General features: G+C 45.0%; 1 protein-coding gene across 2 annotated transcripts; it reads left to right on the plus strand.

Annotated features, from left to right (window-relative positions):
• The first annotated feature begins 6315 nt into the window (after positions 1 to 6315).
• LOC123122330 (katanin p80 WD40 repeat-containing subunit B1 homolog KTN80.4) lies at positions 6316 to 15806 on the plus strand. Of its 2 annotated transcripts, none has more exons than XM_044542520.1 (18): positions 6316 to 6578; positions 7527 to 7657; positions 10835 to 10952; positions 11047 to 11273; positions 11494 to 11596; positions 11746 to 11816; positions 12480 to 12503; positions 12645 to 12719; positions 12815 to 12958; positions 13029 to 13152; positions 13278 to 14027; positions 14110 to 14174; positions 14254 to 14376; positions 14483 to 14557; positions 14638 to 14756; positions 15005 to 15121; positions 15212 to 15280; positions 15380 to 15806. In XM_044542520.1, exons 1-18 carry the CDS (start codon positions 6551 to 6553, stop codon positions 15489 to 15491), a joined length of 2475 nt encoding a protein of 824 aa, XP_044398455.1. In that variant the 5' UTR covers positions 6316 to 6550; the 3' UTR covers positions 15492 to 15806. The 2 variants fall into 2 exon arrangements, with proteins under 2 accessions (XP_044398455.1, XP_044398461.1); XM_044542526.1 differs by having other exon boundaries at positions 14119 to 14174.
• The last annotated feature ends 190 nt before the right edge of the window (positions 15807 to 15996 follow it).

Consider the following 15996-nt stretch of genomic DNA (forward strand, 5'->3'; position numbering starts at 1 on the left):
GAGAGAGAGAGAGAGACAGAGCAGCCAAGGGGGCGCCCAAGTAGGAGGAATCCTACTTGGGGCCCTAGTCCTATTCGCCCCCCTACCATAATTACCGGAGGGGAAAGGAAGGAGGAGGGAGGAGGGAAGGAAGGGGGAGGCCGAATCCCTCCCCTTCCTTTCTCTCTTCCCCTCTTTCCGTCCCCTCCGGGTTCGGCCTATATGGGGGGCGCAGCAGCCCATGCTGGCTGCTGCGTTTCCCCTCTTGGCCCATTAGGCCCATATCTTTGCCGGGGGTGCCTGGAACCCTTTTCCAGTGACGTGATACGTACCCCGTACCCCCGGAGCACTTTCGGTGTCCGAATACTATCGTCCTATATATCAATCTTTACCTCTCGACCATTTCGAGACTCCTCGTCATGTCCTTCATCTCATCTGGGACTTTGAACAACATTCGGTCACCAAATTACATAACTCGTATAATACAAAATCGTCATCGAAGTTAAGCGTGCGGACCCTACGGGTTCAAGAACTATGTAGACATGACGAAGACACCTCTCTGGTCAATAACCAACAGTGGAACCTGGATGCTCATATTGGTTCCTACATATTCTATGAAGATCTTTATCAGGCGTACCGTAAAGACAACATACGTTATTCCCTTTGTCATCGGTATGTTACTTGCCCGAGATTCGATCGTCGGTATCTTCATACCTAGTTCAATCTCTTTATTGGAAAGTCTCTTTACTCATTTCGTAATACATCATCCAGCAACTAACTTATTAGTCACATTGCTTGCAAGGCTTCTTATGATGTGTATTTCAGAGAGGGCCCAAAGATACCTCTCCGATACTCAGAGTGACAAATCCTAATCTCGATCTATGCCAACCCAACAAACACCTTCGGTGATACCTGTAGAGCATCTTTATAATCACCCAGTTACATTGTGACGTCTGATAGCACATAAGGCATTCCTCCGGTATCCGGGAGTTGCATAATCTCATAGTCAAAGGAATATGTATATGACATGAAGAAAGCTATAGCAATAAAACTGAACGATCAATATGCTAAGATAACGGATGGGTCATGTCCATCACATCATTCTCCTAATGATGTGATCCCGTTCATCAAATAACAACACATGTCTATGGTTAGGAAACTTTACCATCTTTTATTAACGAGCTAGTCTAGTAGAGGCTTACTAGGGACACGATGTTTTGTCTATGTACCCACACATGTATCAAGTTTCCAGTTAATACAATTATAGCATGGATAATAAACATTTATCATGATATAAGGAAATATAACATAACAACTTTATTACTGCCTCTAGGGCATATTTCCTTCAATGTCAACCCTAGGGTTCATGTCAAGGGAAATGACTTATTCTGGACCAAGCAACAGACTCTCATCTTCCTAGATGTGATCAAGGCAAAGAAGAATATCTATGTACCTATTCAGTGGATTGACATGGATCATCTGAGGAAGGACAAGGCATATTCTTGTGAACCTATGGACATGGTGGAGCAGCTTAACCTCGAGGAAATCATCTCTTTTCATTTTGACTATGATCCTGAGATTGTGGCTCGGTTCTTTGCTTCCGTCCACTTCCACGCCAATGAGGAGCGGACAATGACTTGGATGGCCAATGTTGAGAGGATGTCTGCTACCTGGAAGGAGTTCATGGATCTTTTGCACATTCACGATGAGGGGCTTGAGAAGCCCATTGGTTTTCTCCCGCACGAAAATCATCAAGCTGCCCCCAAGGAGAAGCTGCTGCCATACCTTGTTGAGAAGGTGTCTACCTCTGGCGAGGTATCTCATGTGCTAAACCTGTTTCTTGATGTCATGCACAGAATCTTTTGCAACACTCTCTTTCCTCGTATGGTAAAAAGGACCAGGTGCACTCCTATCTTGTGGATATGCTTCTCTTTTGTGAGAAAGGACAGATTTGCATCCCTGGACCGCTTGATGTTTCCCATGTCATGTGGAGTGAGCTTTAGTCGGCTGTGTTTCACCGTAAGGTCCCCATATATGGACCTTACTTGTGCTACTTGATCCGGCAGAAGTGGGCGGAGACCTTTCTCGGTGTGGATTTTCAGGCTCCCAACTCTGTCATGAGCCCATTCGGCTGCATCTCAAGGACAAGTGGGCTAACAATACCACTAAGCCTGTTGCTGCCAACATGGATGTTGATGAGGATGAGTTTGAGGATGAGGACAGTCCCGAGATGTATGAGCCCTCCTTTGTTGAGCCATCTTGGGCCACGAAGCTCAAGGACAAGATGAAGACTCTGTTTTGCATGCAAGCTAAGGGGCAGTATCTGACACATGTTGCTCGGAAGGAGAGTCGTCAACGCGACAAGCGGATTCTGAGGAAGCTTGGCGAGACCATCTCGAGTGGGTCGGAGAAGAACATTACACCTGAAGCTGCTTGGATGAAGAAAAAGAACTTTCAGTGGGTTGATTCTGATGAGGAGTCTCTTCCAGCCGCATCAGAGGAGGAGTTCGTTGGATGATCTCTCTGTTGTGGGAGTTACCACATGTGTCTTAGGTGTCATCTCTATCTTTTTGGTGTCTCGATGCCAAAGGGGGGGGAGATTGTAGGATTTGCGAGTGATCTAATTTTCATTGTCTCTTTGCTTGCGTTGAACCTTCGTCGTTGCTTTGGTTGGTTTTATTTGTGTGTGAGACCAGGAGACTTATTCTATCATATGGTGTGAGACATATGCTATCACTCTTATCTCATTATTGTCCAGTTTGTTAAGTAGCTTGTGAGTCTATTTGTTATGTGCCCTTATCTTCATGCTCACATGCTATGCCTTGCCTCCATGCTTAGTGATATTTAGTTCGTTGCAAGGAATGCCTCATCTATAAAATTTAGGGGGAGTGTTGATCCTAGTTTGTGTGCTTTGCAGTCCAAAGTATATTTAAAGAAGGCATACATCTATGGGGAGCCTGTCTATATTTTATAGACTCTGGGTTTGCATTGGTTAATTACATATCCTTATGAGCAAATCCCGTATTGTCACCAATCCACCAAAAAGGGGGAGATTGTAAGGGCATATTTCTACCTAAGTAATTTTGGTGATTGATGACAATGCTTTTTCGGACTAATCATGTGCATTGAGCATTTCAGATATCTCATGTCTAGGCACAAGATGATTCAGTGCCCCTCGGAGTCTATCGAAGACGGTTGCCTTCTACGTTTATTTTCGGTGGATTTGAGTTGTAGGAAAGCCGTACTATTAAGAGTGGGTCCGCTTCAAAAAGGTTAGGGTGGAATCAACACGTACACATCTGTTCTTTCGCACCACCTTTCCTTCACTTCATTGGAGCTCATGTTCGTTTTCCATGTCTATGCACATTGAAGGCAGCAAGGTGCTAGTTTTCAGTGGCTAGCGGTAGTACCGCTCAAGGGAGCGGTAGTACTGCTCCAAGGAGCGGTAGTACCGCTATCGCCGGCACCTGTTGCATGCGCCTACGGTAGTAGTTGCCGATGTAGTTTTTTTTACTACCTCTCTCGAGAGGTAGTACCGCAAAACTATGTCCGGTACTACCGTGCTGGATTTCTACACAGTCTCTGCTTCAGCGGAGGTAGACACGGAAGTAATTTTTTTACTTTCGTGCACCTCCTGTGGCCGTTGGAAACTACCCTGTGGTAGTGCCGCTCCGGTGGTTCTACCGCATGTTGCTTCGTGCAGTAGTCCATCCTCTGGTCACTACCGTGCATGCGGTAGTACCACACCAGGCAGCAGTAGTACCGCAACCTCTTGCGGTAGTACCGCAGTGCACGGACTGAAGTGGGGTAACGGGTGGATTCTTTCCCCCACTATATAAAGGGGTCTTCTTCCCTAAAAAGACTACCTCTTCTCTTCCAAAACTCCATTGTTGCTCCAAAGCTCTTTTTCGCCCGATCTCTCTCCCTAGCCAATCAAACTTGTTAATTTTCTAGGAATTGGTTGAGAAGGCCCGGATCTACACTTTCACCAAGAGAAATTTAATTCCCCCCACTAATCCCTTGCGAATCTTGTTACTTTTGGGTGTTTGAGCACCCTAGATGGTTGAGGTCACCTTGGAGCTACATTCCATTGTGGTGAAGCTCTGTGGTATCATTGGGAGCCTGCAATCAAGTTGTGGAGATAGCCCCAACCTTGTTTATAAAGGTTCGGTCGCCGCCTTCAAGGGCACCACTAGTGGAATCACGACATCTCGCATTGTGTGAGGGCGTGAGGAGAATACGGTGGCCCCAGTGGCTTCTTGGGGAGCATTGTGCCTCCACACCGCTCCAACGGAGACGTACTTCCCCCAAAGGGAAGGAACTTCGATAACACATCCTTGTCTCCACCGTCTCCACTTTGTGGTCTCTTCCCTTTACTTTGTGCAAGCTATTGTTGTGTTGTATCTCTTCTTGCACTTGTTGTTGTTGTTGTTGTTGTTGTTGTTGTTGTTGTTGTTGTTGTTGTTGTTGTTGTTGTTGTTGTTGTTGTTGTTGTTGTTTACATCATATAGGTTGCTCACCTAGTTGCACATCTAGACAACCTATTTGTTGCTAAACCTAATTTGATAAGAAAAGCTAAAAATTGATAGTTGCCTATTCACCCCCCCCCCCTCTAGTCAACCATATCGGTCCTTTCAAGCGACGTTTTCAATAATCATTCCTGCAGTTCTTTGCAATATTAGATTCACTAAATTATACCTTTTAGACCTTATAATTCCATAATCCCAAGAATCAACTAGAAATTTTGAAATTTGTAGTCGTCTATTCGCCCTCTAGTTGATGTCTTGGATTCTTTACTCTGAGTATTGTGAGCCAAGCCTCTAAGCTATGTGTTTTTGCTAGCCAAATTCAAAATTTGAATACATCCAATACTGATGAACCGTGTTTGCTTGATACTTACGTGTCTAAAGTTTTTGTGAGTAAAAGCTAGTTTTGGTGCTCCGGGTGAACAGTAACACAAAAATATATATTAAATGTATTCAAAAAATTCTGAATTTTTTATAGATGTTTGTGTTAGTGTTGCAACCATGCATGAAAATTTCATGCGAAGCGGAGCAGCGGTGTTTTGTCAGCAAAAAAATACAAATTTGAGGTAACTTTTGGTGTTCAATTTGTTTTTTTTTTGCACAAGCCAAAATGTTTAACCTTTTTGCCTCAAAATTTGCAGGTGGCATTTGGATGTGACTAAGTACACAAACAATTTTTGTCTTGATTTTTTTCATTTCAATTTTTTTTGGCCCCGGGAGCCAAATTGACTTTTCGAGTTTTGGTAGGCTACCTATATAAGTTGTGCACACAACATGAAAAGGAACCTTTTTGAGCCCCCTTGTATGCGCTTGGCTACTTGAGAGCTCTCTCTACTTTACTCCATCCGCTGAGAGAAAATATTTGAGAGAGATCCATGAACTTTCGTGAGAAACCTTTTAAGGAGTCTTGGCAAGAGTTCATCTCCAAATGAAGACATCAAGAATTTGTTAGTCTTGAAGGGTGAGCTTCTACTATATAGCTGATTGGGAGTCTCTGAGTAGCCAAGAAGTTTACGAAGACAAGAGATGATCTATGAAGAGAATATCTCTATCACGGGTGATTGTCCATTAACTTCGTGTGTAGGGATTAAGGAGAAAAGGCGAGTAAAGTAAGACTTTATATCTAAAAATCTGCAACAAAAACATGAAATTACCATAACGATGCAAACATATGGAACAAATTCCTTGTGGTTGCAGCTAACAGGTAATTCTTTTTAGCAAATTCCTTTCTTACAAGTTTGTTGGATTTGCATGCTTATGATGCTATCTCTCGACTATGTTATAATTTGTTTAAAAGTTGACAACTTTTATTCTGCAAATTCAAACTCTACTATTGTTCTTGGTCCCACATTAGGGTTTAATGGCACTACTAGGTGAAAGCTTTCTGGACAAAGATGACATATACCTCCATTCTAAAATATAAGACATTTTGGTAGGCTAATTAAACTAGCCTACCAAAACGTCTTGTATTTTGGAATGAAGGTAGTAATAGAGTGCCTTTATAAATTTGCATATCCAGCCGGAGAAAACACATGAACGCGACGGTATTTGGCAACACCTTCGTCCCTTTTGAACCTTCTAAGAGCATTTGTTCATTATAATTAATCAATAACAATAAGGTTCTTCAATTTATGAAAAATAAAATTGACATAATCTTTTTTGAGGGGAAAAATTGACATAATTTGAAAATGGAAACGTCATAGCTTATTTTTTATCATCACGGCTTGGACATTGACCGGTAAAAAGAACAAGAAAAACTCTCTGAAAAACAAGAAATACCATTTTTTTTACAATAACCAAGAAATACTCTGCTGTGCTCTTTGGAGTTGCTTTTCCCCTCGCCCCTCTCTCTCCCTCTTACTAGTTTGTTTCTACAAAATCGGGCAGATTTGTAGCACCAGTCGAGAAACGGCATATAATAAGGGATCGATTCTGACACGCAGTTTGAAATCTTCTCTCCGCCGTCGCCGCCGCCGCCGCCGCCGCCGGGCCGCCGCAGCGAGTAAAAAAATAATTCAAGCTTTTGATGACTGCTGCTGTCACGGATGGCCACCAAGCGCGCGTACAAGCTCCGTATCCTACTTCTTGCTCCGTGAATGATCTATTATCGGTCTGGGAATCTCGAATCGGGGTGTTTTGAGCCGAATTGCTTGGATCGGTGCAGTTAGGTTTTGGTTGGGTTGGGCTCGCGTGCAGCGATTACAATTGATTCCAGGAACCTACCTTTTGCATCTTGAGCTGTTCTTGGGTTCATGTTGGCCTTCTTAGTTTGTGATTGAGCTGAGTTGGTTCCAACGAACTAATGTAACACGGAGCAACGGACAATTTTTTTGGGTGTGATTTTGCAACTGTGTGAATGGGCGTGTAAGTTTAGTGAAATGTCCTCTTGAAATTGAGGACTAATATGACCAAAGAAAAATTTACATGAAACAATACCGTTTTCTGCTGAACATTAAATTACATTTTTTGTGTTCAATTTTAATTCGAGAGAATGTGTGCTCAACAGTTTGTTTGTGAGGCTCCTTAAAAGAAAGTTTGTTTGTAAGTGTAATTCCAAAAGAAATTCAATCCTTGTTAGGAAATTTGCCCCTTGTGTTATGTAATTTACCATTGCTTTTGTCACTGCAGATATTGCAGCAAATATGATCATGTTGTTGGGTCTGAACTCCTGACAACTACTTTGTGGAAGTTGTGAAGCTCAATACTGAATCTTCAGATTTCGTTTTGTTAGACTCATTTAGGATAGCATTGATGTAGAATTACTGAAACGAACCTAGTTCCACTCACAATATGGTGTTATTACCTGTTCGATGTTGATAATGAAGTGCAGAATAATTCTAAATTTCTAATTGATGGCATGACCGCACAACTATTTTGCTCTGGGCTTTAGTTGACTATGTACCTAGTGGGAATGTGTATTCCAAAACAATACCAGAGAGTGAACTCTGACATAAACATTTAGCCTGACCTCATGGATTTATATCAGGCTACAACAGTTTATGTTTCCTTGACAATGCCCAGAGGAGTTTGTTGCGCATGCTTCGGATGTCACTTGTGCCAAGTTTGGGAAGCGAACATTAAGAACTTTCATCACTGGTGGGGAGGATCAGAAGGTCAATCTTTGGGCTGTAGGGAAACCTAGCGCTGTCCTGGTAATGTTATATGGGGAGTTTCATCACTTTCTATGTGTTATGGCGCTGCTAGAAGGAGGCGTGAGAGGGCCGGCCGGGGGCCTTTCTACCCACGGCCGGGCAAGAGGGAAGGGATTTCCTTCTTAATTCTTGCTTGATTAGATTGATACATCTCCTCTCTTTATATAGAGAGGTTTACTTGACTCCCAAGCAAGGCTTACTTGACCCCTAAGCAAGCGACCCTTATCTCTAATTAACCCTAAGACTAACGGGCTCATTAGGCCCATTACGTACTCTAACACTACACCCCACCTGGACATGCAGCTTGCCCTCGAGCTGCAGCCTAACCAACTTATAACCATGACTCGACGCAACACAAACCTAACACCTAAAAACAAGCCTTTTACATCTCGGCTTGTGTTATTACTCTCAACCTGAAATAGACTGGGACACTTTATTTTGGATGTGCACGTGTACAACCACCTGGATCCCGTGGACACCACCTGGACAAAAGGAGTGCATGTGTATGGCTGTTGGTCTGCACTGCACATGGAAGAATGGAGGGCTTGCGATGGAGAATGTCGAGGAGAGGTGTGCCCACCCAACCGCCGATGTCACAGACTTTGAGGTCGCTGCCCACGGGGAAAATAGCATACCCGCCGCCCGTGGGGGAAACCGCATGCCCAAGATCCCCGACGCAGCGGACGAGATCAAGGTCCTTTGCACAGCGAAGGGCAACTTGGAGGAGCGGCAGCTGCAGACCACGCATCTCCCGCACACGCCGACGCGCTAGGAGGCCGCGCGCAGCAGCCTGCAGCCTCACCGCCGCCGACACGTGGCGGGTAGCGATCCAAGACGGAAGCGGTGACGGCGGCGGCAGGGACTTGATCTGCTGGATGTGGACGCCCTGGGATGGCGGTGGCGCTGATGGGAACAAGGTCGTCGCAGTCCCGTCGTAGGGCATCCCATACTGGGCGGCGGAGCTGACCGGCGATGGCTGCTGCAGCTGCAGCGGCTGCTGCGGTGTCGCGCCGGGCAGCGGCAGCGGCTGCTGCGGCAAAGCGCCGGGCGCGGCGGAGGCCGCTAGGAGCGGCGGCTGCCACTGCAGCCAGGGCTGGGCGGTGGTGGCGATGGATGGCAGTTGCAGCGGCCCGGCGAGCATGGCGAAGGCCGCCAGGTGCGGCGGCTGCCACGGCAGCCACGGCGGCGCAGCCGGGGGCGTCCCGTAGGACCCGACCAAGAACATGTGGATCTCCTGGACCGCCTGGGTTAGGTCCCGCAGCACCCCGAACACCTCCGGGGTGAGGACGGCGGGGGCGGGCGCGACGGAGGATCCCGGCGCGGGCAGGAGCGGGGCGACGGTCGTGGTGGTCGCCGGAGGCGACGAGGTGACCGGCAGCGGAAGAGACGGGCTTGGCGGTGGTAAAGACATGATCGAACCGAAGCTAGCTGATACCAAATTGTTATGGCGCTGCTAGAAGGAGGCGTGAGAGGGCCGGCCGGGGGCCTTTCTACCCACGGCCGGGCAAGAGGGAAGGGATTTCCTTCTTAATTCTTGCTTGATTAGATTGATACATCTCCTCTCTTTATATAGAGAGGTTTACTTGACTCCCAAGCAAGGCTTACTTGACCCCTAAGCAAGCGACCCTTATCTCTAATTAACCCTAAGACTAACGGGCTCATTAGGCCCATTACGTACTCTAACACTACACCCCACCTGGACATGCAGCTTGCCCTCGAGCTGCAGCCTAACCAACTTATAACCATGACTCGACGCAACACAAACCTAACACCTAAAAACAAGCCTTTTACATCTCGGCTTGTGTTATTACTCTCAACCTGAAATAGACTGGGACACTTTATTTTGGATGTGCACGTGTACAACCACCTGGATCCCATGGACACCACCTGGACAAAAGGAGTGCATGTGTATGGCTGTTGGTCTGCACTGCACATGGAAGAATGGAGGGCTTGCGATGGAGAATGTCGAGGAGAGGTGTGCCCACCCAACCGCCGATGTCACAGACTTTGAGGTCGCTGCCCACGGGGAAAATAGCATACCCGCCGCCCGTGGGGGAAACCGCATGCCCAAGATCCCCGACGCAGCGGACGAGATCAAGGTCCTTTGCACAGCGAAGGGCAACTTGGAGGAGCGGCAGCTGCAGACCACGCATCTCCCGCACACGCCGACGCGCTAGGAGGCCGCGCGCAGCAGCCTGCAGCCTCACCGCCGCCGACACGTGGCGGGTAGCGATCCAAGACGGAAGCGGTGACGGCGGCGGCAGGGACTTGATCTGCTGGATGTGGACGCCCTGGGATGGCGGTGGCGCTGATGGGAACAAGGTCGTCGCAGTCCCGTCGTAGGGCATCCCATACTGGGCGGCGGAGCTGACCGGCGATGGCTGCTGCAGCTGCAGCGGCTGCTGCGGTGTCGCGCCGGGCAGCGGCAGCGGCTGCTGCGGCAAAGCGCCGGGCGCGGCGGAGGCCGCTAGGAGCGGCGGCTGCCACTGCAGCCAGGGCTGGGCGGTGGTGGCGATGGATGGCAGTTGCAGCGGCCCGGCGAGCATGGCGAAGGCCGCCAGGTGCGGCGGCTGCCACGGCAGCCACGGCGGCGCAGCCGGGGGCGTCCCGTAGGACCCGACCAAGAACATGTGGATCTCCTGGACCGCCTGGGTTAGGTCCCGCAGCACCCCGAACACCTCCGGGGTGAGGACGGCGGGGGCGGGCGCGACGGAGGATCCCGGCGCGGGCAGGAGCGGGGCGACGGTCGTGGTGGTCGCCGGAGGCGACGAGGTGACCGGCAGCTGAAGAGACGGGCTTGGCGGTGGTAAAGACATGATCGAACCGAAGCTAGCTGATACCAAATTGTTATGGCGCTGCTAGAAGGAGGCGTGAGAGGGCCGGCCGGGGGCCTTTCTACCCACGGCCGGGCAAGAGGGAAGGGATTTCCTTCTTAATTCTTGCTTGATTAGATTGATACATCTCCTCTCTTTATATAGAGAGGTTTACTTGACTCCCAAGCAAGGCTTACTTGACCCCTAAGCAAGCGACCCTTATCTCTAATTAACCCTAAGACTAACGGGCTCATTAGGCCCATTACGTACTCTAACACTATGTCATTGAATTTTTGGTTGGTAGCCATTTAGGTGGTTGCTTATGCACTTACAATTACAAGTGAGTGTCACTACGCTTTTGCAGAGCCTCTCAGGCCACACAAGTCCAGTTGAGTCACTGAGCTTTGATTCCTCTGAGGTTATGATAGGTGCCGGAGCAGCAACCGGAACAATAAAAATATGGGATATCGAGGAAGCAAAAGGTGTGAACCAGTCTTCATAACGCTTGGCTGTATTTGAAGCAAAAAGATCAACTGTAATTATATCTTGTAACTATATCTGATTTTATTGCCGCAGTTGTTCGAACTTTCACTGGGCATAGATCAAATTGCGCCTCTCTTGATTCCCACCCTTTTGGAGAATTTTTTGCGTCTGAGTCTTCAGATACAAACATGAAAATATGGGACATGCGGAAGAAGAGATGCATTCACACATACCAGGGTCATACCGGGAGGATTGATGTGCTTAGATTCACTCCTGATGGTCGGTGGATCGTTTCTGGTGGGGCTGATAGTTCTGTGAAGGTAAGAGTTTGAACATGTCTAGTAAATACGAAAAAAATTAACCTATTAAGCTGTACCACAGAAAAAATTTCGGGGAATCTGCTGATTGGTCCAACCTATAAAGTTGTCATATATGCTCATAACATAACTAATATTAACAAGATGAATAAACACATGCCCTAGCGAAAAAATATCTTATATTTCTTCGGTCACTGATTATTTTTGGGAAATATCTTGCTAGATCTGGGATTTGACAGCTGGAAAGCTCTTGCATGACTTTAGGCTTCATGAAGGCCCAATTAACTGTTTAGATTTTCACCCCCACGAGTTCTTACTGGCCACAGGTTAGATGGATGACCATATTACTGTAAAACCTGTACAAGAATATAAGATATGTTCCCAGATAACATTTTCCTCCAAAATTAATTATACATCATCTTAGACTTGGTTAGTTGTAACTTTTGCTTTCTGTTCTTTCCAAAAACTTCTGCAGGTTCAGCTGATAAAACTGTTAAATTTTGGGACCTTGAGACTTTTGAGTTGATTGGATCTTCTGGACCGGAGGTATAATATCTCCTAATTGATGATTCAGAAAGCTCAGGCTCTACATTTGTGTCTCCCAGTTCATGCTATCTTTGTGTATTGTGAAATAATGTAGTTCTATAAACACTATCATTATGCAGCCATCCAATAAAATTATGTCCTAATAAAAATTTACAACTTTTCTCAAGCTGCATTTGATTATACTCTTGGCTTTGATGTAATTTAATTTCAAACTAAGTTCAATCACTATGAATTGTGTTTGTCCTTTGTACTTATGCCTAAATCTGACCCGTTACAAGGACCCAAGGGAACACGTCAGAACAGCATTAAGCATTGATTTCATGTATTTGTACCCAGAGTCATGAAATAGTACCAAGTAATGCTGACCATGATTCATAAATTAGTATGTCGGACCAAATGTTGTACTGTACCTGAAATTGTGAGCCACGTAACATGAGCCTTTAGTTGTTTATAATCATTTGTTAATTTCAAGTTTCTTGGTTTGTTTTTAGAGCAAGTTTCTTGTGTATGCATATTTGAACTCTTTTATAACTTTCAGTTGGTAAGCCTGATGGTGCATACCCACTCTTTTGTTTAATCTTCTGTACTTGAACTATAAGTAATTTTAGTATCCATTTATCTTGTTTTCATCCTGGATTTAACTAATTTTTCAGCTTCGTGCAGAATTGTCGGGAATACTATATGCCGGTACAGATTCTGACCACAGCTACTCTGTTATTCGTATTGTATATAGTTTCCCTATGGGTGGATGGGGATTCTTGATAATGACCAAATTAACTATCTGTAAGTGCTGTAGTCAATACTTATCGCAAGCTTCCGAATTTTCAGGCTAGCGTAGTTCGTTCTATGACATTCAACAGTGATGGCAAAGCACTTTTTTGTGGATTACATGAAAGCTTGAAGGTAGATACTCTAGTAAAATGTCAAATTCCTCATTTCAAGCTTGGAACAAATGATGTCATAACAAAATCATTTGCATGTTATCCTTTTGCTTGCAGGTTCTTTCATGGGAACCTATCATATGTCATGATGCAGTTGATGTTGGCTGGTCAACATTAGCAGATCTAAATGTACAAGAGGGAAAACTTCTTGGTTGCTCATATAACCAAAGTTGTGTGGGAATATGGGTTGTGGACTTGATGGTATGATTCTATAAAATTTATTATGTTAGCATATGAGCAGTTCTGATATGGTATTAATCCTAAACTTCAGAAATTTGATCCATACACTGTCGGTAGTGCGGAAGCATTTTGGAATGGAACTGGTAATGGGCCATTACAAGCTGATAATACCATATCATCAATGCTGGGAAGTTTATCGATTTCCAGAAGACCAGGTATCCGTAAGGAGTTATTATTATCTCATGAATAAGTGAATAACATTTCATTTCCTAATCTTCGCCTGTTCTCTTTTAGTTAAGATTTTCACCCCAACACTACCTGTATTTTGTGTTTTTAACAGAAGCCAATGAAACATCCAGTACATTGCTTAAGCGCCCGATGTCCGCGTCGAAAGAAGCTTCTGTACCAGCTTCTTCTGCAGTGAGGAAGAGATTATCAAAAGCACCTGGAATAAATAATCTTCGGCTGACAAGAGCTGAATCTGCACCTCTTCTTTCTCCTAGGGTTAGATTGAAGCCAAATTCTACTGACCACCAGAAGAGACACATAGCTAATGTTCGCTTCAAAGTGGATCTCTCAACAAGTGCCAGAATGATCGCTGGTAACTCACAGGCTTCTGCTGCTCCCACATATATACCTAGGTCCAATATATTTGCATGTAGTAGTGAAGGATCCACTTTCATGCCTGGTGTTGTCCCAAGGCATGTTTCTAAAGTGGATGCTGGTTCCAGTCTCAGTGAAGCTGCCGCTGCTGCCATAAAGCCTGAACAATTACTAAAAGGACATCTGGCTGTGGATCATGACAAAGATGTTCATCGTTGTGTATTTCAGTCAAAGCCAATTACTTCAAAAACTCCACAAAGGAAATTTATAAGAGAAACATCAAGTGATGGGGACATTAACTGTTTTGGGCCATTGTGCACTGAAAGTGTTCAGTCTAACAAAGTTGATGACTGGTATGATGTTTGTGGTTTCGAAGAAACAAAATCAGCAGTTGGAAGGAATCCACAATTTGTGAATGTTAACAGAACAGTAGTGTTTGGATCGAGTCAACTGGTGGAATCAAGTGAGAGCAGCATAATGCAAAATCGTAAGTGCTCCGCTGAATTGGTATGATATTATTTGATTTGAATATTTTATCCTCCTAGGGTTATCATCATGCTCTTTGTCAGGAGGAACAGGACATTTATGTGCGAGTTACCAGAGAAGCGAGTACGCACCAACGTCAGATGGCTTGGTATACATTACTTCCGAAACTTTAAGTTATGTTATTTGGGATGCCTACAAACCCAACTCTATATTTTCTACTTCTGTAGAGACAATCTTCATTTGCTGGAGAACGCATTGCATCGGCTAATGATGACGATCTTATAGCTGACCTAATGCAAAACCATCAAGAATTCATTCATGGCGTGAAGTTGCGGCTGACAAAACTAGAGGTATTGAAGGAAAATAGAATCAGCAATAACATTTACTGCTATTATTCGGGAGACATGATTATGGTGCATATATTGAGTAATGGTAATTTCCATGTGATATTTGCAGCTTGTGTACCGCTGTTGGCAAAATAATGATATCAAGGGCTCTGTCAGTGCTATGCGAAGAATGTCGGATCATGCTGTGTGTACTTCCTACCATACCCCTATTACTGTAGTCTCATTCTATGCAATGGCTGATGTCTTGCTCTATCTGTCTTGTAGGTTACTGCTGATATAATTAATGTTCTTATTATGGAAAAGAGTACCAAGTATATTACACTAGACGTTTGCACTTCTGTTTTACCTCTCGCCTCCAATCTTCTTGAAAGCGGATATGACAGGTATTTCATCTTATTTATTCATTCAGGGTATTATAATTTGCCTTTTACCTTCCTATTGTACACTGGATAAGGTTTACTGATAGCCATTGCCGTGTTCCGTACTGCGGTCTTTTACTGCCCTTCGACTGTTATTAAAAAAAGTCTTCATAGTTCATACAGTTTTAGTAGTATGAAAATTGAAAAGTCACAGATAATGTGATGGTAGTATTTGGGCTAATACAAGTGTTTGTTGTCATGTACGCCCGCAGACATTTGAACGTTGCCTTGGCGACGATCCTTAAGCTTGTCAAAAGCTTCAGTGCATCAATATTTTCAACTTTGTCGTCTGCTCCACCAGTTGGTGTAGACCTCGAAGCAGAGCACCGGTATTTTGCCCATCCCTCCATCTCATCTAGGGTGATCCTGCTTTACATGTATAATATCATGTGTTTGTTCCATTTGTGCCATGTTGCTAGGTTGGAACGCTGCAGTTCATGCTTTCAAGAGCTGGAAGAGATAAATGCAAGTCTCATCTCCCTGACAAGGTAAGCCCCTCTCTTTCAATTCAAAAACTAGGCGTTACCGAAAATCTGGAGATCTTATTAGTAATGTATAAAGGACCGAAATGACACATCATCTTGTAGGCGAGAAGGCAATGTTGGGAGATCAGCACGGGAGCTGAGCCTCCTCCTTCAGGATATCTTCAAGACGCCAAGCAGAAATGCAGAAATTTCACCCTTTTCCTTTTGTACATGAAATACGTAGTGGCGTAGGATTAACAGCTACGACGACAGAAGAAACATACGGGAAGTAGATACAAGTAGGGCAAAATGCATGTCATTTTCCGATAGAGATACGCAACATCCAGTTTGAGGTTAACTGGCTGAAGAGCAGCTGCTGCAGCAGAGTGGTAGCATATAGGAAACCAAAGCTTGATATATATTTTTTCGCTACTTGCCTCTCCGACTCTGTGGACCAATGAACAACTGTATATGACACCTTCAGCTCTGCATCTATGTTGACAGTGCATACAGTGAAAAAAAGTATGAAGAAGATCTTACCTTGTCTTTATATCTGATAATGATATATCAAAGATTTTAGGATGGCTAATCACCGCGCCTGCTGCGTGGTAATCTTCAAATCATGTGTATACATGCAACAAGTTTACACACGGATTACAGCATGTCCTTCAAGTTCCTTTTGTTGTTGTTGTTGTTGAGAAACTTGGTGAATTTTACTGTTGTCTTGCAGAGGTAACTGC

The sequence above is a fragment of the Triticum aestivum genome, chromosome 1B (assembly GCF_018294505.1).
Source record: "Triticum aestivum cultivar Chinese Spring chromosome 1B, IWGSC CS RefSeq v2.1, whole genome shotgun sequence".
In the NCBI taxonomy this organism is placed as follows: Eukaryota; Viridiplantae; Streptophyta; class Magnoliopsida; order Poales; family Poaceae; genus Triticum; species Triticum aestivum.